At 53.6% G+C, this 27,612-nt stretch overlaps 3 protein-coding genes and 1 long non-coding RNA gene across 11 annotated transcripts in view; 3 read left to right on the plus strand and 1 right to left on the minus strand.

The window, feature by feature from the left end:
• The window catches only part of PACS2 (phosphofurin acidic cluster sorting protein 2), a 76,374-nt gene extending 71,775 nt beyond the window's left edge, over positions 1–4,599 (minus strand). For all 8 annotated transcript variants that reach the window (XM_040565978.1, XM_040565977.1, XM_040565976.1 and 5 more), the window contains exon 1: positions 4,439–4,599. In XM_040565978.1, the coding sequence (XP_040421912.1) occupies positions 4,439–4,566 (128 nt within the window). In that variant the 5' untranslated portion in view covers positions 4,567–4,599. The remainder of the gene's footprint in view (positions 1–4,438) is intronic.
• Positions 4,600–4,816: 217 nt separating this feature from the next.
• SEC22B (SEC22 homolog B, vesicle trafficking protein) lies at positions 4,817–12,893 on the plus strand. The gene is made up of 5 exons (XM_040566013.1): positions 4,817–4,961; positions 5,114–5,223; positions 9,163–9,323; positions 10,434–10,580; positions 10,933–12,893. Exons 1-5 carry the CDS (start codon positions 4,887–4,889, stop codon positions 11,085–11,087), a joined length of 648 nt encoding a protein of 215 aa, XP_040421947.1. The 5' UTR covers positions 4,817–4,886; the 3' UTR covers positions 11,088–12,893.
• A 6,247-nt stretch (positions 12,894–19,140) lies between these two features.
• Positions 19,141–27,612, plus strand: part of NOTCH2 (notch receptor 2) — an 85,611-nt gene continuing 77,139 nt past the window's right edge. Inside the window, exon 1 of the mRNA XM_040565961.1 lies at positions 19,141–19,357. Within this exon, the coding sequence (XP_040421895.1) occupies positions 19,276–19,357 (82 nt within the window). The 5' untranslated portion in view covers positions 19,141–19,275. The remainder of the gene's footprint in view (positions 19,358–27,612) is intronic.
• LOC121074227 lies at positions 19,596–22,382 on the plus strand. Its single transcript, XR_005822211.1, has 2 exons — positions 19,596–20,358; positions 21,548–22,382. It is a non-coding gene; the product is annotated as an uncharacterized LOC121074227 (long non-coding RNA).

Here is a 27,612-nt window from a genome sequence, read left to right on the forward strand (position 1 = left end):
ACTCAAAATAGGTCTAATGGGAAGTTCACCTCTGACAAACCGTTGAGCCTCTAGAGAGACTTTTTTCTCCACTGAATACAAGAACCCAACAACTGCCGTGATAAGATTTACGTTGGGAGCACGAAGGGATCACTTGATATCTCCCAAAGGAACGTTATTTTGGGTTGCTTCTTTTCCATGAAGATTTCTTTTCCTTCCAGCCCCAAAGCAGGGGAAAAACAGGACCTACCGGCTCCAAGAGTAAAGGGCTTTGCGCCCTACCCCAAACATTTCGCTTCCACTGCTCAGTTCTGGATGTTTTTCCTCGCGCATCTCAAATGTTTAACATCGCCTTAGTTAGCAATCTTTTTTAAAGCCTATCTCGCGTGCTCATTTGTATTCGATTTCCTTCAGTGGTAAAATGCTAGGCATGCCATGCTATTCAAGCAAAATCAAAACAAAGCCTCCAAATAAGCACTTGCGAGACGTACCTAGTCATCTGAGTAATTAGACATTTTCCTGGTTCCAAATGTACCGAAACCCACAGGCAGCTCCCAAGGAACGTGCCAGCAGTTACCCTAACGAACCAGAGCTCTTTCTAACCGTTAGTTCAGGAGGTTAAGACATGTTTCAAACACCACCTCTCCCTACCTGAATTAACCAGTGATTTTACTTCCTTCGTGTGCTCTCAGGCGCCTTTGCCAGCCACACCAACTCGATCACCTGCAGGCAGCTGCCGGCAGCACAGAGCAGTGGAAGGAGATGGAGCTGGCACAGTGAGAGGAGCAGAGCCCAGGGCGTGAGCGAACTCATGGATCTGCTCAGCTGCTGTGAATCCACAGCCTCAATCCGTTGCCATTGCCTCAGGCAAGTCCGCACCAGGGCCAGCACGAAGCCCACGTGCTGCGAGGCCATCCCACAGCACCGAGCAGCAACATCCCCGCGAGAGCGGCCTCCTGTTCGAGCCCAGGGGATGCACGTGGAATCTGTTCGCGTTTCCTCACCCCACAGGCAAGCTACGGGGGCAAGGTGGCACACGAAACACACAGGCAGCGCCCAAACAGCGATCTCCAGCACAATTTTTTTTTCCAAAATTTCCTTTTTTTTTTTTTTTTCCTCTTCTCGTATTTCCACGGGGCATCAGGTCATACTTGCCCTATCTGCAGTTCAGCCTCACGGCACTCCACTTCACAGTCCAAACCTTAATGTGAACTTTCTTAATTATATGGGAATTAAGGCAGTAACCTAAAGCAAACCTTGTCCTGAATGGGAGCACTGACCCTCGCCACCTCCTGTTCCAGCAGACCCTCCTGCCAAAAAAAAGAAATCTTTCCTCCCAAGACTATTTTCTTCCTCTGAACAGCCTCCGCATGCTGCTGCCTCCTCCTGAGGCTCCCTCAAAGTGGTGCTGTGGTTCTGCCATTCTCATCCACAGCTTCATCGACACCACTTTGGAATAAATAAAAAAAAAAAAAAAAACACACAATAATTCCTGTTTTTCAATGTGAGGAAACTGAGTAGAAAGGCTTGATTCCCTCAAACATCACTCTTCATTTTTGCAGGTACAGGGAGAACTTTATGACAGGTAACCCTCCAGGAAGGGAAACAGTTCAACACACAGAGGTAAGAAAAGGGATCAGAAGGTAGGCACCGTTCCCTTCCGGCCCGGAGCAGTTACACCCAGATAGCGAGGCAGCCTGAGTCACGTTTCGGGGATGACTAAAGGAAAGTGCTCGCATTCCCGAAGCGGCCCCGTCAGGAACCCCAGGAGCTACACGTGCCCAAGAAAGACGTCAGAAGTCATTTCTGCGAGCGGCAGAAGAGCAAGGGAGACCAGCGCACGCACACAACACCGCCCGACCTCGTGGGGCACGCGTGGCCCCAGCACACCGCTACGGCTTCCTTAAGTTCAGACCCAGCAACACCGCAGAGGCACCGAGGCAGCCTTCCAGCTTTCACCGAACCTCCCCAAACCGAACAGATTTTGGTAAATCAGGCGCTGAGGAGCGGCGCTTCCCAGGTCCTGCTCCCAGAGCCCCCATCTCAGCCGCCCTCGGGGAGCGCACGCCGCGTGTGTGCAAAGCCCTGTCCGAAAACCCACGCGCTGCTTCCAGCCAGGCCCTCCCGCTCCGACTTACCACGGGAGAAATGGGTTAGAAACGGAGGAAGAGCCAAAAAAATAAGAAAGGGGAAGGAAGCAGCAGGCCCTCCCCAGACGCACGCCCCTCTTCCCCGAATCCCCTGACTTGCTGCCAAGCCGTAACCTCTCCTCGTCTGCGAGGGCGCGTCCTGTCAGCAGGAACCTGGAGGGGGACTCGGAACCGGTGAAATCTCACACGAGACCCAGGCGGTGCCACATTGCTCGACCACACGCCGAGGCCCGCTGTCCTCCACATCCTCTTTTCACGTCCCAGCAGACGTCTGCTCGAACATCAAGCTTATTCTGAATATTGTTTCCCCCGTAGGACAGTTTTCATCCCAATCCCTCTCGCTTTAACACCAAAAAAATCTTAAAACAGCTTTGCGTAACAGAAAGATCATTACAACGTGAACTTAAAACACAGGGGCGGTAGTACAACTTGGAGAATGCAGGAGTTCGAAGACCTTTATCGCGGCGAGTTTTTGTAAAGGCTGTAATGAAATGCAACGCGTGGACCTAACGTGGCATCACAAGACGCAACGTTAAGCAGCCGGAAACAGCAGAATTTCGCGTCCAGGCCTCGCACCCAGCTGCTGCTGCAGAACTTGCGCTTTGCCCAGGACACGCAGCGCAGCAGGCACCGCACCGTGCGGTCAGACCGACCCCCCTGCAGGAGCTGCAGCCTCGGCTGCTTCTGCCTTCATTTCAGGGCAAGAAACCCTCTCGGCATCCCGGCGAGAGCCGCAGCCCCGCCACGCATCGTGTCCCTGACGCAGCGCCCGCACCGCCTGCCCAGCCCACGTGGAGGGACAGGCAACGGCAAAAATGGGGCCAAAACCGGAGGGATCCGCCGCCACACGGAAACTCACACAGCAGCTTGCTGCAGAGACTCCAGAATTTTCCCCCCAGCACCCCCCGGACCCCCGGCACTGCCTGTAATCTGCTGCCCGCCCGGCCCCGGAGCCCCCCGAGGGTGCAGCCCTCGTGCGCCTCCGTGCAGGGCCGGTGTCCTTACGCTGCATTTTGTGGTCATCCCCAGAGCTGCAAACAAGCACGCTAGGTCGGGAGCTAGTTTTCATATCTGCAAGTATCAGCATAAATGGTAATGCAGGACTGAAAGTCCTTGACAGTGACGGACGCTCGCCGGTGGGCTTTTATTTTATTTCAGTGACCGCAGTTACGAGGCTGGGGGAGATGGAAACCCCGCTACCTTCCTGTACCGTGGGTGAGAAGGGTTTCGAAGTGGCATTACAACAGGGGTTCTGCATCCTCTGCACACCACCAGGGTCGACACAAATTCGCGCTGGAGCCTGGCACGAGAACCAAAAGCTCCCCACCTGCTCCCACCTCCTTCTACAGGGGCGCTCGGGGGGCACGCGTCCCCTCGGTGCCGGCCCCCTCCGAGACCTCCCTGTGCAGGGAAGGGAGGCTGAGCGGGGAAAGTTGCTGCCCGACGGACACCGCGAGGTGCCGGCGGCGTAGAGGGGATGGTATAGCTCTGGAAATGCGCGGTTTGGGTTATAAACCGGGATCGCCTGGAAACGCTCGGTTATAAACCGGGATCGCCTGCAAGCGCAGGGCTGGGTTATAAGGCACGATCAGCCGCAAGCGCAGGATTTAGGCTACAAACGGGATCGCCTGCAAACGCAGGACTTGGTTATAGAGCAAAATCATCTGCAAACGCAGGATTTAGGTTATAAACGGGATCGCCTCCAAGCGCAGGGCTTGGTTACAGCCCCAAACCGCCTCCAACTGCAGGACGCGGTTACGGACCGGGATCACCTGCAGCCGTAGGACTCGGTTACAAACCCAAACCGCCTGCAACCGCAGGGCTGGGCCACGAGCCACGGTCAGCCCTAGACGCAGGATTTGGGGTTTTCCCCCCAGACACCCCTCCAGCCGCGGCTCAGGGCACGGCCACCGGGACCGGCCGAGGAGCGCGGCCGCCGGCTGCGGGCGGCGCAGAACATAGCGGGACCGGGGCGGCCGGAGGGCTCGCCGAGCTGTGCTCCCGGCGGCTCCGCTCCCTCGCCGCTCACTTACCGGGTAACCGGGATAAAACGAAATAGGAAATAAAAAGGGAGCGCCGGGAACGGCCGGTACCGGCGCTCGGAGGGCGAGGCGGGTGCCCACCGGTAACGGGGACGGGGAGGGGAAGGGGAGGGGACCGGTCCCGGTGCCCCCAAAGCGGGGGGGGGGGAGATGGGGGCACCGCCGCGGCCACCGGGAGCCCACGGCCGGGGCGCGGGGGGCTCGAACCGCGGGGAAGCGGGGCCGGGAGGGCGGTACCGGCGGGCTGGGCGCCGCCGCCGCCGTTACCTGGGGACGCAGCTGGGGCTGGAGCCGTCGATCTCCCAGGTGGCGAAGAGGTTCATGGGCACGGGGCGCCCCAGGGCCCCCGCGCCCCCCGGGAAGCTGAGGCGGCCCCGCTCCGCCGCCGCCGCCATGGCCGCCGGCCCCCCGCGCACACCGGCACCGCGCCGCCCGCCCCGCCCCGCCCCGCGCCGCCCGCGGTCACGTGGGAGGGGCGGGGCCTCGCTGCTGGTGGGCGTGGTTAGGGCGGGGGTGGGGTGGGGGCGTGGCCTCGCCGTTCCTAAAGCCGCGCCCACCTCGCGGAGGCCCCGCCCGCCGCCGCCGCAGCACCGGGGCGGTTTCCGGAAGTGGCGGCGGCGGCTGCGCAGGGACCGGAAGTCGCCTCTATCCCTAGAGCGGAAGTCGGCGCGGCGGCTTCCGGCCAGCTCAGTGTTGGCGGCGGCGGGCTGCGAGGATGGTGCTGCTCACCATGATCGCCCGCGTGGCGGACGGGCTGCCGCTGGCCGCCTCCATGCAGGAGGACGAGCAGGTGGGGCTCAGCCGCGGGGGCGGGGCCCGGAGCCTCCCCTCAGGCCTCGGCGGGGTCTCGGGGCCGGGCGGGCGGCGCTGCCCGCGGGGGGGGGCGGGCCCGGGAGGCGCCCCCCGGCCGCGGCCCTCAGGCTGTGCTCCCTCCCTCCGCAGTCCGGCCGCGACCTGCAGCAGTACCAGAGCCAGGCGAAGCAGCTGTTCCGCAGGCTGAACGAGCAGTCCCCCACCAGGTGCACGCTGGAGGCGGGAGCCATGGCCTTCCAGTGAGTACCGGCGGGGTTCTCCGGGCCGGGCGGGGGGCGGGGGGCGGCCCCGCTGGCCCGGTGGGGGGTGCGCCAAGGGACCCTGCCAGCTGTTGCGTCGCAGTGCGTGGTTTTCAGCCCGTTTTGTTGCTCTGCCTTCGCTGAACACAGCGTAGGTTCTCTTCCCTTTAAGCTTTCTCTGTTTGCTTACGCCCCGTCTGCCTTCGCTGGGTTCTCTCTACCTTCCACCCTCCCTACCTGCATTGTTTTCTCTCTGCCTTCTGTGTCTTTTCTCCTTAAAAAGATGCTCCACGCCTTCCCCTTCTCTTCTCTCTCAATAAGGCTTTGGTAAAAGCAGGTTGGCAGTACCGCAGTGAACCCCTTCTGCACAGGACTCTCCTCTCCATAAGAGCGTACCTCGTAACGCGTCCGCTTCCTGGGTCAAGGCACACGGGGCATCTCTGATTTATTTCATCGCTATATTTGCCAAACATGTTTTTCACACCTGGTAGATTTGTCAAATGTGTTGCATTTAATTAATCTCCTTAACTATTTGAAAGCTTTCAGCTTAAATGCTCTTTTGGCTTTCTGCAGCAGCATGTTAATAAGGTAACTCGAATATAAAATAAGGAAAGCCTACGGAGACTGCGGGTCAGGCACTCTTGGTCCCCAACTAATAGCAGTGGGACAGGGAAGGAAAGTAGGAGGAAGAATTCACGGCCCATGAAAGGCAGGAGAGCAAGCTCACGTTTGAGAAGAGGAAATGCTTCTTTACGTGACCTGTAATTACCCAGCAGAATAATTGCGGGAGAATTGAATCAGACCCAAGGTCTTGTCAAGCATCAGAGTTATGTTCGTTAGAGAAGTAAGCCCCAGTGAGACTGGGTGCCACGTGGGGTCGCCAAGGCAGAGCTGTGCAGTTCTGGCAGCGGGGTTGTTCTCCGTCCCCAGACGCTGGTGGCTGGCTGCGTGTTAGCGGCTGGGTGGATGGGGAGGTGGACTCCAAATCCGGGACAGCTGGCTTTAGTTCTGCACTCCTGTAGCGAGGGCCCTTTAGTGCCTCTCCTGCCCGACCCTTTTCTGAAGTGTTCAGGGATTCAGCAACGTGAGAAGACAACTTTTCTCATGGTTGGCTAACGTACAACCCGACTGCTGCAAGATTGTTTGGTTTGGCTTTTCCCTTGGCTGTGATAGGGAGCTGTAGTGGTCAGAGGGTGGCAGTGATTCAGGTTGTCTGCCTGTTCTTATCTCCTGTAGGGTTTGGGTGGTGTTCGCAGTTAACTGGAGAGTGCTGCTCTGCATCTTCTTCATAGAAGCTGAAACTTGCTAGAATTAAAAAAAAAAAGTGTTTCTAAACGCTCCTGTGGCACAAAATAAGAGCTACTTGTTTTCCGATGGGACGTTAAGGCAGTGAAGAGAAGAATGCTATCAGATCAGAACATCTCCTGTGATAGCGGTGCAGGAACAGGAAAGGGAGGAAGCGGGGGAGTTTGAGATTGAGTCTGACATAATGCCGATGGCCGTGCTGTCAGTGAGCGCAGCGCGTCTTGTCTTCTGCCAGATCAGAGCTCCGACTGCTGAGGGCAGCATAAGCCAGGGCTGAGCGGTTTGTGGTGCGAGAGGAGCGTGGCTGAGGGCACTGCTGAGCTTGCTGAGATGGCGGAGGACGTTTTTCGCTTGATCATCTCAGAGGAGAGCCTAGCTGTGGTGAAGTGTAGGGCTCAAACTAAGACTGCTGAAGTGATGGCCGTAAATGTACGGTGTAGGCTTCAGCTCCCAAAGCTGTGTCACCCCTCCAGCCGCAGCTCCCGCCGCGCACGGCCGTGCAGGTGCACAAACACCCACGTAGCCGCTGTGCTGCGGGTCGGGAGGTGACCTTTGGCTCGTTAACGGCCTAAGGCTCCTACCCGTCATGTTGAAAGCAGCCCTTGGTCGTTGCCGCTGATACCAGATAGAAGGGTAAAGCTTCTCTCTCAAAATTATCCAAAAATAAGTACAAAAACCTGCTAGCTGTGCTCAGGGTACAGAAGTTAGAGCTGGCAGACTGCAAACATTTGCCCCTGCCGAGCAGGCCGCGTGCTCGGGTGCTGTCTGAAACTCAGAAATTCAGAGAGATGGCCGGCTGTGCGGGAGCGCTGCTCTGCTCCTGGGCTGAGCCTGGCAAAACTGTCTGCCTCCAGGGCAGAATGAGGTGTGCCTGCTTGTCCTGGTGCTGACAGGCGGACTTCAGATCCAAGGTATCACATCGGGGAAAAGCAGCCGGGGAGCGCAGCCGCACCGGCAGGACGCGCTCCTCCGTCTCCTCGCACCTTCAGCCTACTGCTCTGGCTCCCGGGGAACACTGTTCCTGTCTGCCTTGCTTGTTTCAAAAGGCTTTTCAAATGCTGTTGTTGGTGGCCGTGGCTAAACCAAGCTCCGAGTGAAATTTGGAGCATCTCTGAGCTGCCGAACAGGTCTCGAAGGGTGAGGAGAGAACAGGGGCAGGACGTGCTGTGGGGTTAGTCCTAGGGACCTGGTGCTTTCCAAGCTGAGGGACACACACACGTGGGCTTGTGGGGATGAACTTCTGAGAGTTGTAGAGGCAGCAGACGTGGATACTGTGAGCCGGAAGCGAGTTGCGTATGGTGCATTTGAAGGATTTGGGCCCTTTGGAGTGTCTGGAAGCACAGCGGGGACAAAGTTGTTTTATAAGCTGGATGCAACTATTAATACAATTTTTAAGCTACTTATTTAACGACAGTGCCCTTACGAGTAGGTTAATTCTCTGATATGCCGTTAAGCTCTGCGCTAACTAGACTGCTACATGATGGCCTTGTACAGAAAGTCAGAGGAAGGTAACATAAAAGTAACATTCAAATTCCGTCTTAAATAAAATAGCTAAAATTTTCAGAGCGTATCCAGGGCTGTCTGCCCGCTCCACTGCCTTGGCTTTGGTAGAAATGTTGCTGCCTCTTTTTGTATTGGCCAGCTGAGGAGGAAAGCGGAGTAAGGGTCATACAGCAGCAGACAATTGCAGCGAAACCCAAATAACACCAGTGATCTTGAGGCTGATTCCGTCTTATCCCTTATTTCAGTAGGGTTTTTAGCTGAATCAGAAGGGAACACCCCTCCCTGTTCTTCGTGCTCACGGAGACACTGAAGCCCCCGCTGAAACAAGCTCAGCACTAAAGCTCTGCAAAAAAAACGAGGATTAGATGCAATAGGGAATGGGGTGGGAGGTAAAGAAGACATCTCTGCGCGTTCCCCTGCAGAGTGAATCAAACCGCGTTAAACAGCATCGGCACCTCCTGTTCAGCATCGCTCTGGGGCTCCTGGCGCCGCAGCCCAAGCACTGGTAGCACGCTTGTGCTCAGCATTTGCACGTGGGCCGGGGAGGCCACCAGAGCCCATCTAGCGCCGATATTTTATTCAGCTGCCTTCGAGGCGCGCGCAGACAGCAACACCCCACCGACAGGTGAGTGCTGGGGAGGAAGGGGGCACCCAGCCCTCCAGAAGGGAAGGTGGGAGCTGGCAGCCGCTGGGCGCCCCGTCGGAGGGTTGGCACGCTGAGACCGAGTTCCTGTGTGTGCCTGAACCTCGTGGCAGGGCTTTTCGTTCGTGGGCCTCAGGTACTTGGCTATGCCGTGCTGTTTTAGAGCTGTGCTTGGCCACCTTCCCCTCTGCTCTGCTGGCAAACTCTCTTGTGCTTCCCTTCTGACTGCAGAAGCATCCTCCCTCGTGGCTCTGGAGTTATTACTCTTGTTACGGGTTTTTTGTTTTGATGATACTCAAAGGCCAGCTTTTGTCCCAGTGAAGTCAAAGATTAGGGTCTGTTAGAGCTGGTACAGGGTCTGAGACTGTGAGGAAATTTATTTTAGGTGAAGGACAAAAGCTGACGTGTCCGGGTGCAAGGTGGGAAAAGTGATGCCGGAGAGGATGGATCCCAAACCGCTTGCTTAATTCTGTCTGCTGTTCTTCTAGCTACATCATCGAGAAAGGGGTTTGTTACCTGGTCCTGTGCGAGTCTGCCTTCCCGAAGAAGCTGGCCTTTGCCTACCTGGAAGATTTGCATTCGGAGTTTGATGAGCAGCACGGCAAGAAGGTGCCGACGGTCTCCAGGCCCTATTCCTTCATCGAATTTGGTGAGGTCCCTCTCCAGGGGCTAGTTAGGAAACTTTTTTTTTTTGGGGGGGGGGTGGTGGGCAGCAGCTGCAGGATGCTCACCAGCTTGGCCGGTGGAATTAGCAGTTTGGCCTCTTTTTGGTGCTAGAGAAATGGGTGTTTTGAGTGAGGAATGCTTGTGAACAGAGAAATAGTAGGAAAATGGTAGATGCCCTTTGATTCAGATTTCTGTAAGTCTTGGCTCGTCTCCAGCGAATGTTTGCAAGCAGTCTGTTGGCTGTCTGAGCAGTGCTCCCACTCCTTTGGCAGCTGGGCTGCTCTCCGTTACGTGAGCGTTTTCTCCACGTTGCATTTCAAGGAGATGGCGTGGAGCTAATAACGTGCAGTAAGGCTTTTTGATACAGCGCCCTGGATGAGAGGGAGTGGGATGAGAGTGCGAGGAAAACCAGCATCCACGGGTATGCTGGGAAGGGAGGGAGAACTCCAGATGGCTGCACTGAGGTCTTGTTTTCCTGGTGGTGGTGTGTTCTCCTCTGGAGTGCCCACAGAATCAGAACCAGGGTTGTGTGGACAGAGTCTGGAAGAAGGTTGTTCTCCTGGAGGCAGCACGATCTCTCAGCCTTCCTGCCTTGCTTTTAGGCTGAGCCTTTGTGTCGTCCTGTGCTGACCTGGAGGAGCAGGCTAAGGAGCCCAAAGCTTCTAACCCATGTCCGCAGCCTCTCCCCACAGCCGGATTGAGGCTTGGAACTGCTTGTTAACGTTTTATTCTTTTCTAAGCAGGTGACTGCATTGTGAGGTGGAAGGGGAGAAGCAAGGCTTACATCGTGTTCTATTACTTGCAGTCATTTCATTTACAGTGAGAGGTGTGTTAACCTGAAGTTGAATGGTTCCACCCCCCGTGCCCTTTTGCCTCTGTATTTGAGGGTGTGTTTCTATGAACACAATTCACCAGAAACCCTGGGGGTTTTCACAGAACACCCCTGACCTATCAGACCATTGACTGGAAGTCGTGGTGGGTCTTTCAGTTTAAGATGTAGGCTGAAGAAGAGACAGTCTAGTTCCTTTTGCAGGGCGAAGCAGGGGATTTTGGGGAGATAAGAGCTTCCCTCTGACAGCCTCTCTTGTTCCAGACACCTACATCCAGAAAACCAAGAAACTCTACATCGACAGCCGGGCGAGGAGGAACCTGGGCTCCATCAACACAGAGCTGCAGGACGTGCAGAGGATTATGGTGGCCAACATCGAGGAAGTCTTACAGCGAGGAGAGGCACTTTCAGGTACAGGCAGCGGCTGCTGTTTGGTGAATGGTTCCTTGTCCCCTCGGTCAGCTGGGTGGGGAGAGCATACCAGAGGGGAAGGTTTCCTAATTGCTGGGAAGAGCAACGGACTCTGGGTTCTCCGTTTGGTGGGTATGGTGCTGGTGCTTCTTTTGTGTGAGACTAGTGCCTCCCCACCTCGGGTGGCTCTCATCCCAACAGGACAAGCACCAGAGCACTGCAGACAGGCACAAGTCATGCTGCCATGTGATGTCTCAGCTGCTCCAGAGACACTTGCTCAGTTAACCCAACATTCGGGGATCATTTGGTTGGGTTAATCTACGTTAATTTCTCTGCCCTTTCCCTTCAACAGCTCTTGATTCCAAGGCCAACAACCTGTCCAGCTTGTCCAAGAAGTACCGCCAGGATGCGAAGTACCTGAACATGCGTTCCACCTACGCCAAACTTGCGGCCGTGGCTGTGTTTTTTATCATGCTGATCGTCTATGTGAGATTCTGGTGGCTGTGACTTCCTTTTGACACGAAGAGGGAAAGCCGGTAGCCTGGCAGATGTGTGTGTGTGCAGGACACCGGTCACGGGGGATGTGCATTAGAATCCACGCAGGACCATCACCTTTATGCAAGTGTCCTGAAAAGGTTAGGTGGCACCTGAGTACCACACTTCTTAGCGAATCCGAACCGTAGGTGTAAAGGCTTGTTGTCTACAGGCTTCTCCTCTGAGGCAATTTGCACTAGGGTGCTGTCGCGGTTGACCTCCCGAGGTTCTGCACCCCTCTGAGGGGTGAGCTCTGGGAGCAGTCAATCGGTGCAGTTTAGCATAATCACCTTTGACGTCCTCCTCTTAAGTAGCTCTAGTGGGAACTGGACTCTAATGAACATTCCTTGTGTTGGCAATGGTTGCTTTTTTAGAATCTGGGTCTGCGTTTTTTTGGGGTTGTTTTTTTCTTTTTCTAAGACGACTCCCCTGTTTGAAGGCAAATACTGCTCTGTACATATTACAGTAGCTTTCACCTCTGTCAAGCTAGCTGTTGTTTTCTGTCTCTGACGTACTTTCAATTGCTTTAGGAACAATTGGGTGGTAAATAATGCCTTAAATACATTCTGTCTAGTGCTAGGAGAGGCAATGAAATATTACCGATTCCTACAAAATTAGACTCCAGGTTTGTAAGTGTCCACTTTCCCTCTCCTGGCAGCTGTGTATGACGGTATGTTTCCATGTGATTAAAAACAGGGTGTGTAGCTCAAGCGCTGTTGAAGCGGGCACAGCGCAAACTATGTCAGCGTTGTCTGCTTTTTTCCCTTCTATCTGCAGATTCACTACATTGTTTCCTTCCTCTTTACTACGCTTTCCTTCCAAAACGTGTCAAAACTGCCAGCATTTCGTCTCCGGAATGCTTGTTTTCTTTCTCCCTCTTCCACCCAAAGCAACCAAAAAAGCAAAACTCTGAATGTCGTTGTGAAGAAAAGGCAGTGTTTCCTTAAAGAAGACTTGAACTTTACATGAAGGATTCGAGAGGATAACTTTAAAACAGTGGAATCCTTTGGAAATGCCACCTTTTTTTCCTCTGGTCACCCTCTCCCTACCTCACTTGGGAAGTTGAAACTGTAGGTGAAGAAAAACTCATTATGGGGCAATAGTATATAACTTCTTCTTTCTCATGGGCCAATCTATATAGTTCCAGTGTAATGTGATTATTTTTTATTGTTGGTCCAGCTGTGCTAGGAGTACAACTTTATCTGTCAGCCTTTTTTTCCTTTCAACTAAAAAACAGCAAAGGGCTATAGGCCTTTCCGCTCTTTTCTGCACTCAAGTGTCTCTAACGCGGTAGGAAGCAGGCACTGTCACGGAAGAAAGTTTCAGGGTTCCCCAGCACCTTCTAAAAGCACATTCTGGTGTAGTTTTGGTTGTATGAACTGTGACCTGGAAGCGTTTCCTGCCCCTGGGTAGGGATCAGGGAGCTGTTGTCCTGCCTGGGAGCACTGTCCAGACTGGCAGGGACGCAGTTAGCACTCGTCCATCAATCCCCCTAGCAACTCTGATCTGCCACGTAGGCTAAAATCATCCGTTTCCTGCATGATGCCAAGTCTTATGTTGTAGATTGCTTTATTATTACCGTTTTTAATCCTTACACGTGGTGTCCCTTCCGGGTGGATGTCCCGGCGATGTAGGTCTGTGTGATGTAGGTGCCGGGAGGTGGGCAGGCACCGACCGTACCCGGATTGTTGTGACCGGGGGGGTGACGCTCCTGCAGTGACCAGCAGTTGCCTGCTGCAGCCCCGCTGTCAGCCGTGAAATAAACGCTTCTGAAAAGTCCCTCGGCAGCGTGTCTCGTGTTTCCATGATCCTGGAGGATGCCCTCCTTCCTTCCAGGAGCACAAGGGGGTGAAGACCCCACAGTTAACCCGCAGCTATCCTGCAGCTCCCTGCTCGTGTGCGCTGCAGCCTGAGCAGTCAGTGCCAGCGCAGGGCCGGAGCTGCAGCCTGCAGATGGCAGTGCCTGCACGGAGCTGGCGCATGGCGCAGATCCCTGCCGGAGCTGGCACCCTTCTTGAGGGCGCCCCAACTTGTTGCACTGCCCTGGCCTCCCTGGGGGCCCGCAGCATTGCTGGGCCCAAGTGATTTCTCCAAAAAATCTGGTTTGGGGTTCGCTTGCTGCTTCCAGGAGTGCGAAGGCCATCGTGTGTGGCAGGGAAGGACTGGGACCGGTGCGGGGACAGCAGTTAGCACTTGTGCACCGATCAGCCCTGCAAATCCTGTCCCCTGCCTCCCCGCGTGCCCCTGCCCGTGTCACGTACAAACCAGCTGCATCTGGCACAGGCCACAGCACATCTTCACCATCGCCGCTCCCAGAAAGCAGCGGTTTGGGTGCTGCAGGGTTTTGGTTTCTGTGTTTATTTGGGCACCAGCTGCTTCCCCTGCTTTGAACCCGCTCCTTGCACTTGCAACCCCCTTTTTCAGACAGGTTCTGAGAAAAAAAAAACAACCACATTTGGCATCTTTCTGGGGTCATGGGGGTGTTTGACCTCAGATGGTTTCTGGCAGCTGTTTTGCCATGACTGGATGTCCCGGTGGCACCCAGGGCTTGGGTTCAGCCCTCGCAGCACCTAGTCCTTGTCCTCCCTTCCTCGGAGGCTGCCGGGGGGCAGTTGGCACCCTGGGCTCTGTCTCTCCATGGGGCTGGTGAAGGATGCCCTGCAGAGCGGGCCTGGTGGGCTCGGGAGGGTGCCTTCCCCTCCCTCCCCTCGCTGTTTGCTCTGCTGCCAAAGTGACCTTTAGAAAGGGAGGTTGTCTATTTTCTGCTGCCCGAAAATGAAGGCTCTTGAGACGGCAGGGCGCTGTGCTGCCGCAGCCGGGCCTGGAGGCTGGCCAAGGGCAGCTGACTGCCGAGAGCAACCCTCCCTGAGTCGGTGTGCCCCCAAAACCATCCCGTCACCCCTCAAAAATGCCCCGTCCTCCCCATCCAGGGTGACACAGCTGGGCTGGACCCCAACCCCGAGCAAACTCAGGGCAGGATGTGGGCTACCCCCAAACCTGAGCCCTCTGGGGGTCTCCAGGGGCCGGGCAGCTCCCAAGACCCCTCAGCCAGCACGGGGGAGAGGTGGGCTCTGCCCTCTCCTCCACGCTGCTTTGCCCACGCTTCCCCAACAGCCTCTGAGAGCTGCCCATGCGTCTCCCCAGCTCCACAGCCACCTGGGGCAGCCGTGCCACCTCCCGTCCCCAGCCTGTCCCCAATTTTTCCCCAGATCAGGTGCTGTTGGGGTCCCCCGTGGGACATGGGGTACCCCTGTGGGACGTGGGGTACCCCAGGGTTCGCTGTGCACACAGCACCGAGCCCCACAGCGGCTGTCCCCAGCTGACTGTGGCCATGCCTGAGCAAGCAAGCCCACTGGAGGGGATAAATTAGAAGTCGGGGGGCCTCTAGTGAGCTCCCAGCATCTGCAGAGACGTGGCTCAGAGAAGAGCACCGGGACCCACGCCGTGGGGGTTTCTCTGCCATGACGGCTGCCGGGAGAAGCCCAGCGTGATTTTGAATCATGGCTTGTAAAACCCCTTGCGGCTGAGCCCTGGCGCTCTGCTCAGAGATGATAAACCCATTTCCTGTGTCATTTCTTTTTTATTTTTCCCCTTCCCCATGTCGAGACTCTGCTAGCTGCTAGCGTTGCCTCCCACCCGAGACCCCCCCAGCGTGCCCCGGGGGCTGCCCGCCGCCCCAGCACGCTGCATCCCCTGGCACGCCACCCGTGCTCGCAGGGACCGGGACTCCCCGGCATGGCCCGGAGCTGAAAGCGTGCCCTCCCCGCCACCTACCACCCAGGTCCCCAAAAATGGAAGTAAACACAGGATTTGCATAAAAGAGCAGAACTAAATGTGCTCACTCAGTGACCCCGGGACCTCTGCTGCGGGACCTGTGCATGGGCAGTGGAGCCGGAGGGAGCTTGGGGAGCGTGTGGCTCCCAGAGCCGAGGGACAAACACCCACTGGCGTCCTGTCCCCACGGCCTTCTGCTGCATTAGGGGTTGTTTGGGAAGGGGCTGTCTGCTGGGTGCTGCCCTGCAATTACAGCCCCGGCTGCTCGTGGTAACCACGAATAAGTGAATTCTTACTCCATCACATGCCCGGGGCTGAGAAGGTCCCAGGGGTTTAGCAGCCACCCCGTACGCCACCAACTTTGGTAAAAGCAGCACAAGCAGAGCCCCGCTGGGACAGGATCCTGCCGGCACGCTGGTTATAAATATTCCCGGGGCTCCTGGAGCGAGTGCCGCTGCCCGGGAGCCAGACGGCCGAAATTCCCCATGCGATTAACTGAACTGCGGCGCACAAACAGCTCGGGGCGCGCGGTGCATTCCTGCGGGGCGCGGGGCTCCCTCCGCCCGCTTCATGCAGGAATGAATGCCTTTTCTCTCCTCTTTTTTTTTAAAATCCTAGCAGGTAAGATAATCAGCGCCAAAGCCAAGTCATGTGAGGTTTAACAGTTAACAGATGAGCCACAGGACGAGCTATTTGTGGTGCGAGGGCTAGGTTGCCAGCCCTGAGGATTTTGTTGGAAGCTCTCTCCCTCCTGCTTTTCTTAAGCCTCTTGGTTGCTGACATCTTGTAACTGAGCAAGAACCCAGCTTTCATTTTAATGGAGTTCCAGATCTTCTGGTTGCAAAAGAGGAAGCTTGGCTAGATAATTCAAGACCCCAAAAAGAGGGGCAGGTAAAAATAAGGGAGCTTTTATATGGCTGCGTAAAGCACTGGGATTTAAGGCAGGCATTTGGGTGTGTGCTGAGCTGAGGTTTGAATGCCTGAACCACCAACAATGTCACAGAAAGGTTGGTGCAAGAAAATGCAATTTATTTTGAAGGAGACAATGAGTTCCTGCAAAGCAGGTGAAACCAGCGATCCCTACAAGGTACAGACCGGAGGAAAAGCAAAGAGCCTCTCACTTAGCGTGCAGACAACCAAAAAGCACCTCGGGCTTAAATATATTTTGCACACTGAGGAGAGAGTTGAGGTGAGCATGATGGTGCTGGCACACATTTCCGCACGGCAGCGTGCCCCCCAGTTTCAGAGTTACGAGCCAGCTGATTTCGGTGGGCAGAAGGTGCCTTGCAGCAGGTGCAGGGACCATGGGCTGTGGGTTCTCCTCTGCCAGCAGCTCCCTGGCGGCTGCACCATGCCCAGCACCACAGCCCCAGCACCCTGACCCCAGCACTATGTTCCTCGCCGCCAGGCCAGCAAGCCCAGGCTGGGGCAGGACACATTCTCCCTGTTTTGGGGAGAGGTCAGCTGCTGGGGATCACGCTGAGCCGGGACCTGTCCTGCAGCCCCCCTGGTGGCAGCCCAGCACCCTCACCCCAGGATGACCGCCCGTCGATGGCCAGCGCAGGCGGCTGGCTTTGAAGTGGTGGCACAGGAAGCATGAGGAGCGCTTGAGCTGAGGAGCAGCTTGCAGACGCTGGTATCAAAACGAGCACGCCGCTGCTTTACGGAGCAGGCAGCAGAAATCATTTTGGAGTGAGACTTGCAACACATCCAGCTGCAAAGGCAGAGGCTGGGGCTCGCTGATGGCTTGATCTCCCTGCCTTTGTCAGCCAAAGTGCCAGGATTTCCCTAATTGCCACTGCCGTTTAAATAGAGACACTGCAGATCTGCCTCTGTTCAGCTCTGCTAATCCCTCGGCTGGCACCGCTTGCCTCGCCGCAGCTTTCTGAGCTGCCAGCCACCCCTGGGGACCCTGCCCTCCTCCTCCCGTCCCCAGCACCCAGTGAGGTGTTACTGGTGTTCTCCAGGTGGGAAACTGGGAGCCAAATGGCACGCCGGTGAGGCTGGGTGTCTGCAGCCTGCAGGCGGAGCGCAGGTTACTTCTGCTGGTGGGTTTCCCTGTGTGATGAATCTTTATTTGCATACAGTGTTCTTAAAGGGACTGTAACGGGTTGTGTAAGATGAGGCAATGCTGAAACATATTTTTAACTCCTGTGCAAACAGCTTGTTGCTTAATGAGGCAGACCCACTGCCCCCTGCGACAAGGAACGGCTTGAGGAGCTTTGCCTTGGGCGCTCGGCTGGGCACCTGCCTGTGTGCCCTCTGTTCTGCCTCTGTGTTCTCCTCCAGGACTTGGCTGGGGCTCCTGGGAGAGGTGGGAGAAACCAGACAGGTCCCGAGGCAGGGAGGAGCGATGTGAAGCTTTCCCTGACCTGTGTGGTTTCCCTCTGTGGCCACGTGTTTCAGGTGGAGCTGTCTGCCCGCCTGGCTGTGTCAGCCTCCAAGAGCTGTGCCGGCGTGGCTGCAGATGCTGGCCCAGCTCGGAGAAGCAGCTTGCGATCAGGCCAAGCCAAATGCAGATGAGGGAGCGCTGCCCGTTTCGAGGTCTGGGATAATGAGTAATGCTCCATGCTGGGGGGAGCTGGAAATTGCAGCCTTCAGTGAAATACCAGAATTCCTCCTGAATTAGCTACATTAGGGAGAGCAAATCCAAGCCCTCCCTGTTCTGGTTACATTCCTGCCTTTCTTTCCTCTCCTCCCAACTCGGTTTAGTGACCATTTTCTCTCAAGTGCTACTTGCTACCATCCATGCTTTTACATGCAGAAAGTTTGTACTCCCTAGTTTAATCTCAAACATCAGGCCTCTAATTTCCGACGCCGTCTTCCACCCCACACCCTGCAGACACAGCCGAGTGCGATCGCGAGTGCGAAGCTGCCCCTGCAGTTATTTGCATCTGCGGCTGGGCATGCTCCAGGTCCGGCCTTCACCCCAACATGTGAGGTGCTCAGGGGAACCAGATGTGCCAGGAACACCGCCGCAGACAGCGCCTGACAGCGGTCACAGCCACCCAGCTGCAAGGCGCTGCTGCCTGTCCACGAGCGACGGCAGGCTCCGGCGGCTGCGTGAGGCGGTGGGAGAGGTTTCATCCAGGCTGCCCGAAAAAAATCGCTGGGCTCCTTCCATGGTGGTGGCGCAGCGGTAACAATCCAGCTCTGTGCCGGGGAGGAGCCGCAGAGCCCCAGTGAATTAAAGGGGGAAAACACTGGGCTTTATTCATTGCCCCCCTCTCTCCCCTGAGCTCGGCACAATCCTCCCTTCGCAGGAGACACAGGCCAGCATGCCATGTCAGCACATAACACAAAGAGCTCTCAGTCTGCGAGGAGCTGGAATCGCAGCAGAAGGATTTTTAACACTTTAAATGATGGTTTAGGGCTGGAAGGGATGTTGAGGTTGAACCCAGGCACTCCCTACAGTAACAGCATGTGCTTTATAACTCCACTACCTTCCCCAAGCCTCCTCTGGGGTAATTTGTGTCTCCTCCTGCATTTTGCCACCCTGTTGAGGAGCGTTTATCTTTTGCCGAGGCCGTGGGGCTGAAATACCACCATGAGCCCATGCACCTGCTCTTCAGACGCGTGAACTCCCACTCAGACCGGAGCCGGCCTCTGGCAGTGAAAGCCATTTTCGGTTCTCGCTTCTCGCTGGCCCCTACCCAGCACCTGCCTCCACCCTGCGCGGGAAGGGCACGAAAATGCTGGGCTGCCTCTGCTCGGAGGCACTTCGGGTGGACCACCAGCCCTGGCTGAGGCGTTGGAGCCATCTGAAGGGGAGCGTGAGGCGATGTGGACAGCACTGCCCCAGGGTGCTGCCCGCGGGGTGACATCCCACCGAGGGCGTGTGGTGCTTTGGGCACGTGTTTTGTGGGGGTGCGTGCCTGCTGCTGCTGCACTGCTTGACAAGACGAATTTGCCAGAGGTTCTTCAGGTCCTTAAGGGGCCACCCCACAGAGGCAATGCCTCAGCGGGTGGACCTTGCCCTCCGTCCCTGTCCCTGTCCCTATCTGTGTCCCTACCCCTGTCTGTGTCCGTCTCCCTATCCCTGTCCATGCCCCTGTCCCTATCCGTCTCCCCACAGCCCTCCCCTCAGCCCACCCTTGCCCATCCCCACAGCGCCGCCATTTTGTGCCCTGCGCGCCCCCCCCCGCCTCGCCCCCCACAAGCGCGCGCCCCCTGGCGGCGAGAGGGCGTGGCCAAGGGCGGAGGGGGCGTGGCCATGCATGGAGGGGCGTGGCCAGGCGGGGCGGGGGGGCGTGGCGAAAGGAAGCGGGGGCGGTGCGGTGCGGCCGTGTCCCTCCGCCGCGCGCCATCGGCGGGGTCGGTCGGTCGGTGCGGCGGCAGGATCCTTCCGCGCCGTGCCGTGCCGTGCCGTGCGGGTCCGGCCGTGGCCATGGCCCGCGGAGCGGGGCCGGCGCTCGCCGCCCTCCTCGGCACGGTGCTGGCAGTGTTCAGCCGCGCCGAGCCGGCGGCCGGTGAGTCCCAGGGACACGGGAGGGGAAGGGGAAGGGGTCTCGGGGGCGGGGGAGGAGCGGCGGGGGCGGGGTGCCCCGTGCGGGGTCCCCCCGGAGTCCCCTGGTGTCCCCCCGGCTCCTCGGGGCGCTGCGGGGCCGGCGGCGGTGGCACGGTGCTGCGGCGGGAGGGCAGGCAGGCAGGCAGGCAGGCTGCGCGGAAAAACCAGCCGAAATCTTAAAAAAAAAAAAAAAAAAAAAAAAAAGAAAAAAAGCCATTTCCTGCCCGCGATTTGCCAGGTTTGCCCCAAAAAGGAGCGGAGGGGTCGGGGCTGTGCCCGCTGTGCGCGTTACGAGCTCGGAGCGCTGCTTTCGCGGTGTGGCTGGCGTGCCTTGGGTCTGCTGCAGCTGCAGATGGCTTCTGCAGGCCGGCAAGAGGGCGAATTGCTCTTTTTTTGGCACGGCGAAATCTCACATTTCTCTCTTATTCAAACCGTGCCTCGACGCTGGCAGCTCCCCAGCGCGCCGCTGGCCCCCCGAGGTCCTCGTGCTGCGCGGCGCGGTGCCCGCCGGGCTGCCCGAGCTCTGCCCCTGCCGCGGGGCTTCGCGGCGCCGTGGTCGGGTTTTCTCCTTGTGCTGGAGGAACGGTGGCCGTCAGAGATGGCAAACCCCGTCTGGAGACACCCCAGCTGTTCCTGAGGTTCTGGCCTGAACCTTGGGAGCGGAGCTGTGGCCTGAATGAATGAAAAGTGAAGTCACCCAAAGGGTGTTTTCAGGTGCACACTCAACTGTCCCGATGCTCTTGTGCAAGAAGCGGCAGGTATCTGATGTCAGCCCTCTTGGTCAATAAATAGGAGGCTCCTGGAGGTTCTCAGCGCCGCGGGTTGGACTGCTCAGCGCTGCCTCATCGTGCGAGCCCAATGGCGCGGCAACTTGCTTTTCCAGTCGAGCTTCTCCTCGGTTTGTCAAAGCCTGCAGTTGAAGCTGCAGTAAGCCGGGGTGGGGCGGGAACACCTGCGCTTTTGGTGAGGACACTTTCCTGCTAATTACTGTTAATGGCAGTGATTTGTTCCTTGTCTGATCAGAGGGGAATGAGTGAAACGGGAATCTGCGCTAGTGAAGCCCACCATAATTACCCACCATCACTATTAACCTTGTCACTGGCGGAGTGAAAGATTTGAGTTATGCTAAGCCCAGTTTCGCCCAGTTTCACCCAATTGTAGTTGGGCATCAGCCCTCGTTTCTAATAAACTGCCATGTACCTTGAGGTTGAGAGCACCCCAAAGGTAGCGTGTCCATGTGGACCACGCTTTGGGATCCTTGGAAGACTCCCTAGATAACGCTGGCAGCGCCGGCCTGCTCAATTCAATAGGGAGTAGCTGAGCAGCAAGTTTTACTTGATCTTTTGAAGGTGTTCCTGTATCAAATGGGTTCTTATCAAAGATGCTGATTTAGACTTTCAAAACGGAGTGTGATTAGCATCTGGCTTGCTCACGTCACTTCCTGCAGGGCATTACTTAGTCAGCGCAGGATTACGTGAAGATGCTGTTGCTGGTGTTCTCATGACCTGAATCCTTGGGAAAAGAGGGCTCGTGCCTCTGGCTGCATTTGGCACTCGAATCTCTCCAAATAGGTGGATTGGTTTTGTTTTACCTTCTTTGTTGCCTCTCACAGCTATTCCTATTATTTTAGGTGTCTTGCTGCTGTTAGAGTAAGCTGCTATTTCCCTTCAATGTGATCCCGTCCTGCTCGGCCTCTCCCATTTTCGCAAATGGTGGCTGGGTTGTGAAAGGCATTTGAGCCTTTGGGCTGGATGTGGCCATCAAAATGTTGTCGTAATGGTCTGGGCGGGTGGGATTTGGACCTGCGTCCTTTCTGGAACTGGGAGTAGATGAGGCAGAGCAGCAGGACGCTGACAGCTTGTTTCTTCTGGGCTTGGGAATCTCAGATAACAGGAAAACCGAAGGGTCAGGATCTGCAACTTCAAACTTAAAGGAAACGACGTTATATTTGTACTCTTGGCTAATGACTGCAATGCAAGGAATGATACAGAGATTATTTAATTCTGACCCATTAAGGAAATGTCATCTGTCTTGGACGGGAAAAAAAAAAAAAACACAAAAAAAAACTCCTCTAAGCATCTGCGCTTAGAAGTTCTTCTGTAGTTTTATTCTTATTTTCTATGCATTCATTCTGAAATCGTCTCACCAACAGAAGTCAAGGGCTGTGTCTTGTCAGTGCCCATCTGGAAGAAATACTGCCTGTATCGTTCTAAACCCAGTCATCTGAGAGCTACAGAAATAATCATTCATTCTGTTTAGAAAATAGTCTGTTCCTAGGGCACATGTCCTTTTTTTAGACTGCACGCGGATGAAAAAAGAGCTTTGTATCTCAAAATGACACTGGTGTCTGCTGTTTGTTCCGTGCAGCAAGTCTTAATCTTGTTTCTCTGACGTCACCATGGGCTGCGGTGGAAGGACAAGGAATGGCCCAGCGTTTCGGCAGGGGCAGGCATTCTTAATGCTTAAATTAATAAAGATTTAGTGCTGGACAATGATGGAAGACTATGGAGAACACGCAAGCATGGTTTCTGTCTGCCAGATTTCCATAGAAACACCAATACCTCTTCAGCTCTTTAAATGCCTTCACTACATTTTTATTGTTGAAAACTTTTTTTTTTTTTTTAACTAAATGTTTTATGTTGCAGCTGTTGATTTTAGGCATTTTGGCTTTCTTTGGAGAACTGAAAATATGGGAAGGCAAGGAACTGTAGCTGTGAAGGAAAATAGAACGTGATTGGCAGACTTGAACTGTTTTATAAATTCATCCTGAATTCAATATATGTTATAACTTCAGCTTATCAGTAGTTCTTCAACAGGAAAAGTGTCACACGAATGTTTGATAGAAATTAGCCATCTGACTGTTCCCTGGTGTAAGACCACAAGGACAAGAAGACTTTAGTTCTACCTGTGAATTTGGGCAACAGTTCTCAGCACTGCTCTTAAGAGGGCAAATTGGTAGCTTTTGCTAGCTCCTGGATGCGTGAGCTCAAAATAAAAAAAAAAAAAAAAATCTAAAACAAAATTTCTTATGGGCTTGTTACTCCAAAATCCACTTAAATGTACACTTTCCCATTTTTTTTTATGCTTCTCCTATGGAGTCTGGAGAAGCTGGTGAAGGAAACCAGTTTAGACACTGGGGTTTTCTCTCTCAAGAGCTTCAGGACATTGGCTGAGTTCCTTTGCACTTCTCTGAGCTCTGCTCAGCTCCTCAGATGCTGAGAAAAAATTTATTTCAGGCTTTTGTGATAAAAACAGTGGCGATCTCATGATAGTCAGTTTGATTTAGAGCATTTTGACTTTTACAGATGATTTTCGTGCAGTATAGACAAGCTTTGTCTTTAACTGCAACCTTCTGCTCAGCTTGTTTAAATTCCCCAAATGTTAACATTTTCTAAATCTGAGCTGAATTATTAAGCTTTATCATTTTTTCACGGTAAGGGTTTTTCCTAGTTCTCTTATCCCTGTGTGGCTGCCATGGGGTGATCTGTACCTTCTCCCTCTCTGCCCCCCTCGCTCCCCAAAAAGAATTATTTTAATATTTTCAGCTAATATTTATTAATGGATTCTTCCCCAGTACCTCATCTTATTTGAACGGTAATCTTTCGGGGTTAGTGAATAACATAATTAGCTGTCTCTCCTTTGTGGTTTTCCTCCAAAATTTGGTTATCTTAGGGTATTCTCCATGTTTGTGCAGCATTTAGTATTCCTTACCAGCTTTTTGAGCCATTGTTTTCTGCAGTTTACGTGGTGCAAGCTGCCACTGTGGAAGAACTTTGCCCCTTGGAAAGGAGCTACCAGTCTTCCTCTGGTACTGTGCTTCCTCCTTCAGCATTTTCTTGGCTTCTTCTTTCAAGCCCTTTTTTCTGAAGGGGATCAGGCATGGGTTTTAACTCCCCTGGAACTTGGGGCGCCTTGATGGGTAGCATGGCTGGGGTTTCTGGCCTTACTGATGCCCGATCTTCCCAAAGTGATTCCCTGAGCATCCTCATTGCTGTGCGTCAACTGCCTGGTGGCTTTGAATCCTTCTTCTCCTTCCCCATGGTTTGTAATGGGTAATGTTCAAAATGACAGACTGTTCCTCGTCAATGTCAGTTGTGACAGTAAACCCACTAAGTACAGAAAGATTATCAAAAACCTCTTTTGTCTTTTAGTTTTCTTCCAGGTTTCTAACGTTATATTTTTAGTCTGACTCTTCTGTGTGTTAAGTAGGTTGTTTTCGACCGTCTCCCCCAGCCTCTGCACCTATAGCTGGGTTCCAGCCAAATAAGATAAGTCTAGATCCTTAAGGTACTGAGTTCCTGTAAACTTAATGGAAAACTTATGGGCAGAAAGAAGAGAGACCATTACAGCATCCTTCCATGGGGAAAGTTGGTACTGTGAGCTCAGTCCTGCTGTTAGCTGTCCAGGGGTCTCTGTCAGAAGATCAGTCTTCCCCCTGTTTGCAGCAAAGCCCTTGGTCAGAGCCTGCATCTTAGATGCAGGATAATTGGCCACACTTCACAGAGCTACAGGAAACCAGCTTCGTAACGTCTTTTCCTCGCAGCGTTAATTGTTTTGGTATTCTGTGTTTCTTATTTCTGCTTGACTTTCTCTAACTTGTGGGTGAAGAGTTTATTGGCCTTGCTTTCCTTTTAGTGCTTGCTGCAAAGCCCGTGCAGATTTTCTCTGGTTATGGCTCTGTTTCCCTATGGCAGCCTTCTCTCTTAAAAGCTGAACTCTGACACTTACAGCTTCTGATGTTAGACCTTTGTGATTTCTTTCAATTTTCTAGCCTGGAAGGAGTCTGATTTTTTAGCATGCAGATGAAGAATAGAAACCAAATCACAACTTTCACATCGTCTGGGCATCCTTAACGAACAATGAGGCAGAAATGTAACTTCTTTTCCTCTTAGTTTTGCTTTACCAGTCTCTTTAGCCAAAAAAAAAAGATTAAATCTGGGCTAAACTCTTTCCATTTAAATGTGAGCATTGCTGGATTCAGATGTTCAGAGTCACAGCACTTCTGTTTTTTTTTTTTTTTTGAGAGTAACACTTTCTGCTCGTGCTTGTTTTATGGCAGCAGCTACCTGTTTTTCCACTCTGGCCTTGGAGAATAGTGGTATGCCTGTATAGTGGAGAATATTGGTTCGCCTGTTAGATGCTAATTCCAACCCGGTATTTTATGTGCAGGCATGCTCCAAGGGTTTGTATGGACTCTAGGCTGGGTCACATAGCTAATAGCATTCATCTCGGACACGCATAAAGCCCTCATCTGAGAGGCCTTTCAAACTTGGCTAGAATGCAAACGAGAAATTGGATACTTTTCTCCCTAAGTGGTGGCCTGCCCACTTCATGATTAGGGCTTAAGCCAGTCTCTTGATAGTCATGGGGTGTTTTCCAAATACTGCTGTGGCTCTCCCCAAAGCGCTGGATAAAATGGTGAGGCAGTGTGGCACCCAAAATGTTGCTGCTTGAACTTGGCCTGGGTGAATCCAGGGTCTGGCCATCCTGGTTGTTTTGGCAAGCTGGAGCAAGGCCAGAAATCCAGCAAACAATTCCCCCTTGCTTTTTTTCTTTTAATACAGAAGAGAAAAGTCAAAAGCAGTGCTTCAGACCCAGCCTTGACAGCATACTTTATATGGGTGCTGGAGAAGCGGCCGACTATTTTCTTCTCAAGACAAGAGTGTCCTCTCATGCTGTACACAGTAAAATACTTCCAGTTAGCATGATGGATGTAGCAACACGTACTTTTTATGCTGGCTGAGGTAGAAGACGGTTTCTGATACTATTGACTTTTGAGCACAGCATGGTAGAGTAGCAGAGAAGGAGCTTTTGAAGTAAGTCATGTTGAAATGCCTTGTTTTTGCATGTATTGTGAAATTGTTGAAGATATGAAATACAGGAAGACAGTGCTTTGTGCACAGAAGTGCTAATTCTACTGTGAGAACTGTAGTCTTCAATTTGCCTTGTGATTTCTCTTTTAAAAGAGAAGTGATCATGTTACTTCTTAATATTCATTTTAGAATATTGTTGCATTTACATTAATTTCAGTTTTAGTTGCATTTCAATGTTCAGCATTTTTTTCTTAAGTTGAAAAAGTACAAAAGAGTCATTTTGTCTTTTTTAGGTTTGTTCAGTTCTAGATTTTCATATGCAATACATAGTCAGCTGCCTGCATCCCCCACTCACTGTATCTCTGTTAAAGAATTTTAGGGACTACTAGTAGTCTAATGACCTGCTAAACAGCAGCTCAAGGCGAAAATAATTTGTCAAAAACCGGAAGAAAATTAATCATTACTTTGCCAAAGCCTCTGTGCTGTATCCGTGCTTGGCCTAGCAAGCTACACTGGAATCACTGAATCGGATCCTCGCTGGAACCCGAAAGCTGTCTCCTCCTTGTTGCTCCCTGTGGTTGTGCTGGCAGCTGGCTTTGGCCAAGTGCTAGTTAAGGTTTTACTATGAGGGTTACAAAATCACCGGGGACGCGGGCACTCCAACAGGTTACAAAATCCTGTTTGAAAGCCTGGGCACAAAAGAAATAATCCTCTGAGTGTTTGCTTCGCTGGCTTGATGGGCTTAAAAAATAAAAGCTAAAGGGAGCTGAACGTAGCGAGGTGAGAAGAGCAACTCTCCCTCCCGGTTCTCCAAATTGCGGTGCAGCTCACTGTGCCGTTCCTCCGTTTCCTTGGGGTAGTGGAGGTGGCAAGAGGCACCCAAATCATTAAAAGCACTTTTGTGGCTTCTCTTGAATGCAGCATAACTCAATGGTGCTCGCTGGAGCTCATTTTTGCCATGAAAACTGCTGTGCCCGGGGTGTATGGCCAAAGCAGGCGAAGCCTGAAGGCTTGTGGATGCTGCTGGTAGATGGGATGAAACTTGTTGGGCAGGTGCAAATCTGTGGCGGTGCGCTTGGCCGCTGCGGGGGGGAATACCATTAGAAAATCTGTGGTAATATTTCTGTCGCTAAGTAACCCTGACCCCAGAGGTTATCTGAAAGGGGCTCTGAGTGGAATTTTGTTCATTTCCTGAGAGCTCTGCAAAGGCAGTGCTATGGAAGTGCCCTGTGTTCAGAAACCAAGTTAACACGAAACAGGCGTACCCGTGTTGTGAGGAATATCATTCACCTTCTGGAACAAGCGGGTTTAATTTCACTCTGTTCTGTCAGGATTGTGAGTGTGACATACCCCTGTGTGCCTTGTAGCGCATGCTCCAGGTTATTGACAAATAACCCACTGAGCCCCGGGTGGTGGCAGCCGGGGTCTGTTCCGAGCAGCCCAAGAGCTGGGCCCGTCTCTTTGCAACTGGAGCGCAAGCTTCAGAGACTGTTTGGACCTGTTTTCCTTCGTTCCCCTTACTAAACATATATGGAAAGCTGAATACCTCTCGAGGAAGGAAAAAACATTGTTTTTAAAAAAAAGAGTAAACCATCTGCCCGGCAGCAGCAGTAGGTACACGAGCAGGCAGTTTGAGTGGTTGGGTATTACTGATGCCTCTGGGTGCCTTAAAATCGGTCAAATGCTTTCCTAAATGCAGTGAGGCTGTTGAAATAGGGCATGTAATGTCATGGAAGTGTGTGTGGAGGGGCAGGGGACAGGAATGGAGGCTGAGAAGAGTGTGAGACTTCTGGGTATGTGGGTTAAATTTAGGATGGGATGCAGATCTTCTGATTCCTCCAGCTTTATCCACTGGTTCAGTGCTATTCAAATGGCAGACTCTGGTCTAGATGGACTGATTAAATTTTTGTGGCTCTAGAGTGCCCTCTGCTCATGTGGGGTTTCCATATTTCTTGCCCTTCTGGTTGCTTCAGAACTAGCCACAACTCAGCTTGCTGCTTCAGGTCCTGGCAAAGGGATGAGTGCTTGCTGCGTCACTCCATCTGAATCAATGCCACTACAGTTTCCTGTAAACCTGGAGAAAAATTGACCAGCCCTGAGCTAAAGGGAGCTTATGAAAAACAAAAAACAACATTTTACTTGGACAGATATTGATAGGACAATTGGGAATGGCTTTAAACTGAAAGAGGGGAGATTTAGTTTAGAGATTAGGGATAAATTCTTCGCTCAGAGGGTGGTGAGGCACTGGCACAGGCTGCCCGGAGAAGCTGTGGATGCCCCATCTCTGGAAGCGTTCACGGCCAGTCTGGATGGGGCTTTGAGCAACCTGGGCTGGTGGGAGGTGTCCCTGCCCATGGCAGGGGGTGAAACTGGGTGGTCTTTAAGGTCCCTTCCAACCTAAACC

The sequence above is a fragment of the Cygnus olor genome, chromosome 8 (assembly GCF_009769625.2).
Source record: "Cygnus olor isolate bCygOlo1 chromosome 8, bCygOlo1.pri.v2, whole genome shotgun sequence".
Classification (NCBI taxonomy): Eukaryota; Metazoa; Chordata; class Aves; order Anseriformes; family Anatidae; genus Cygnus; species Cygnus olor.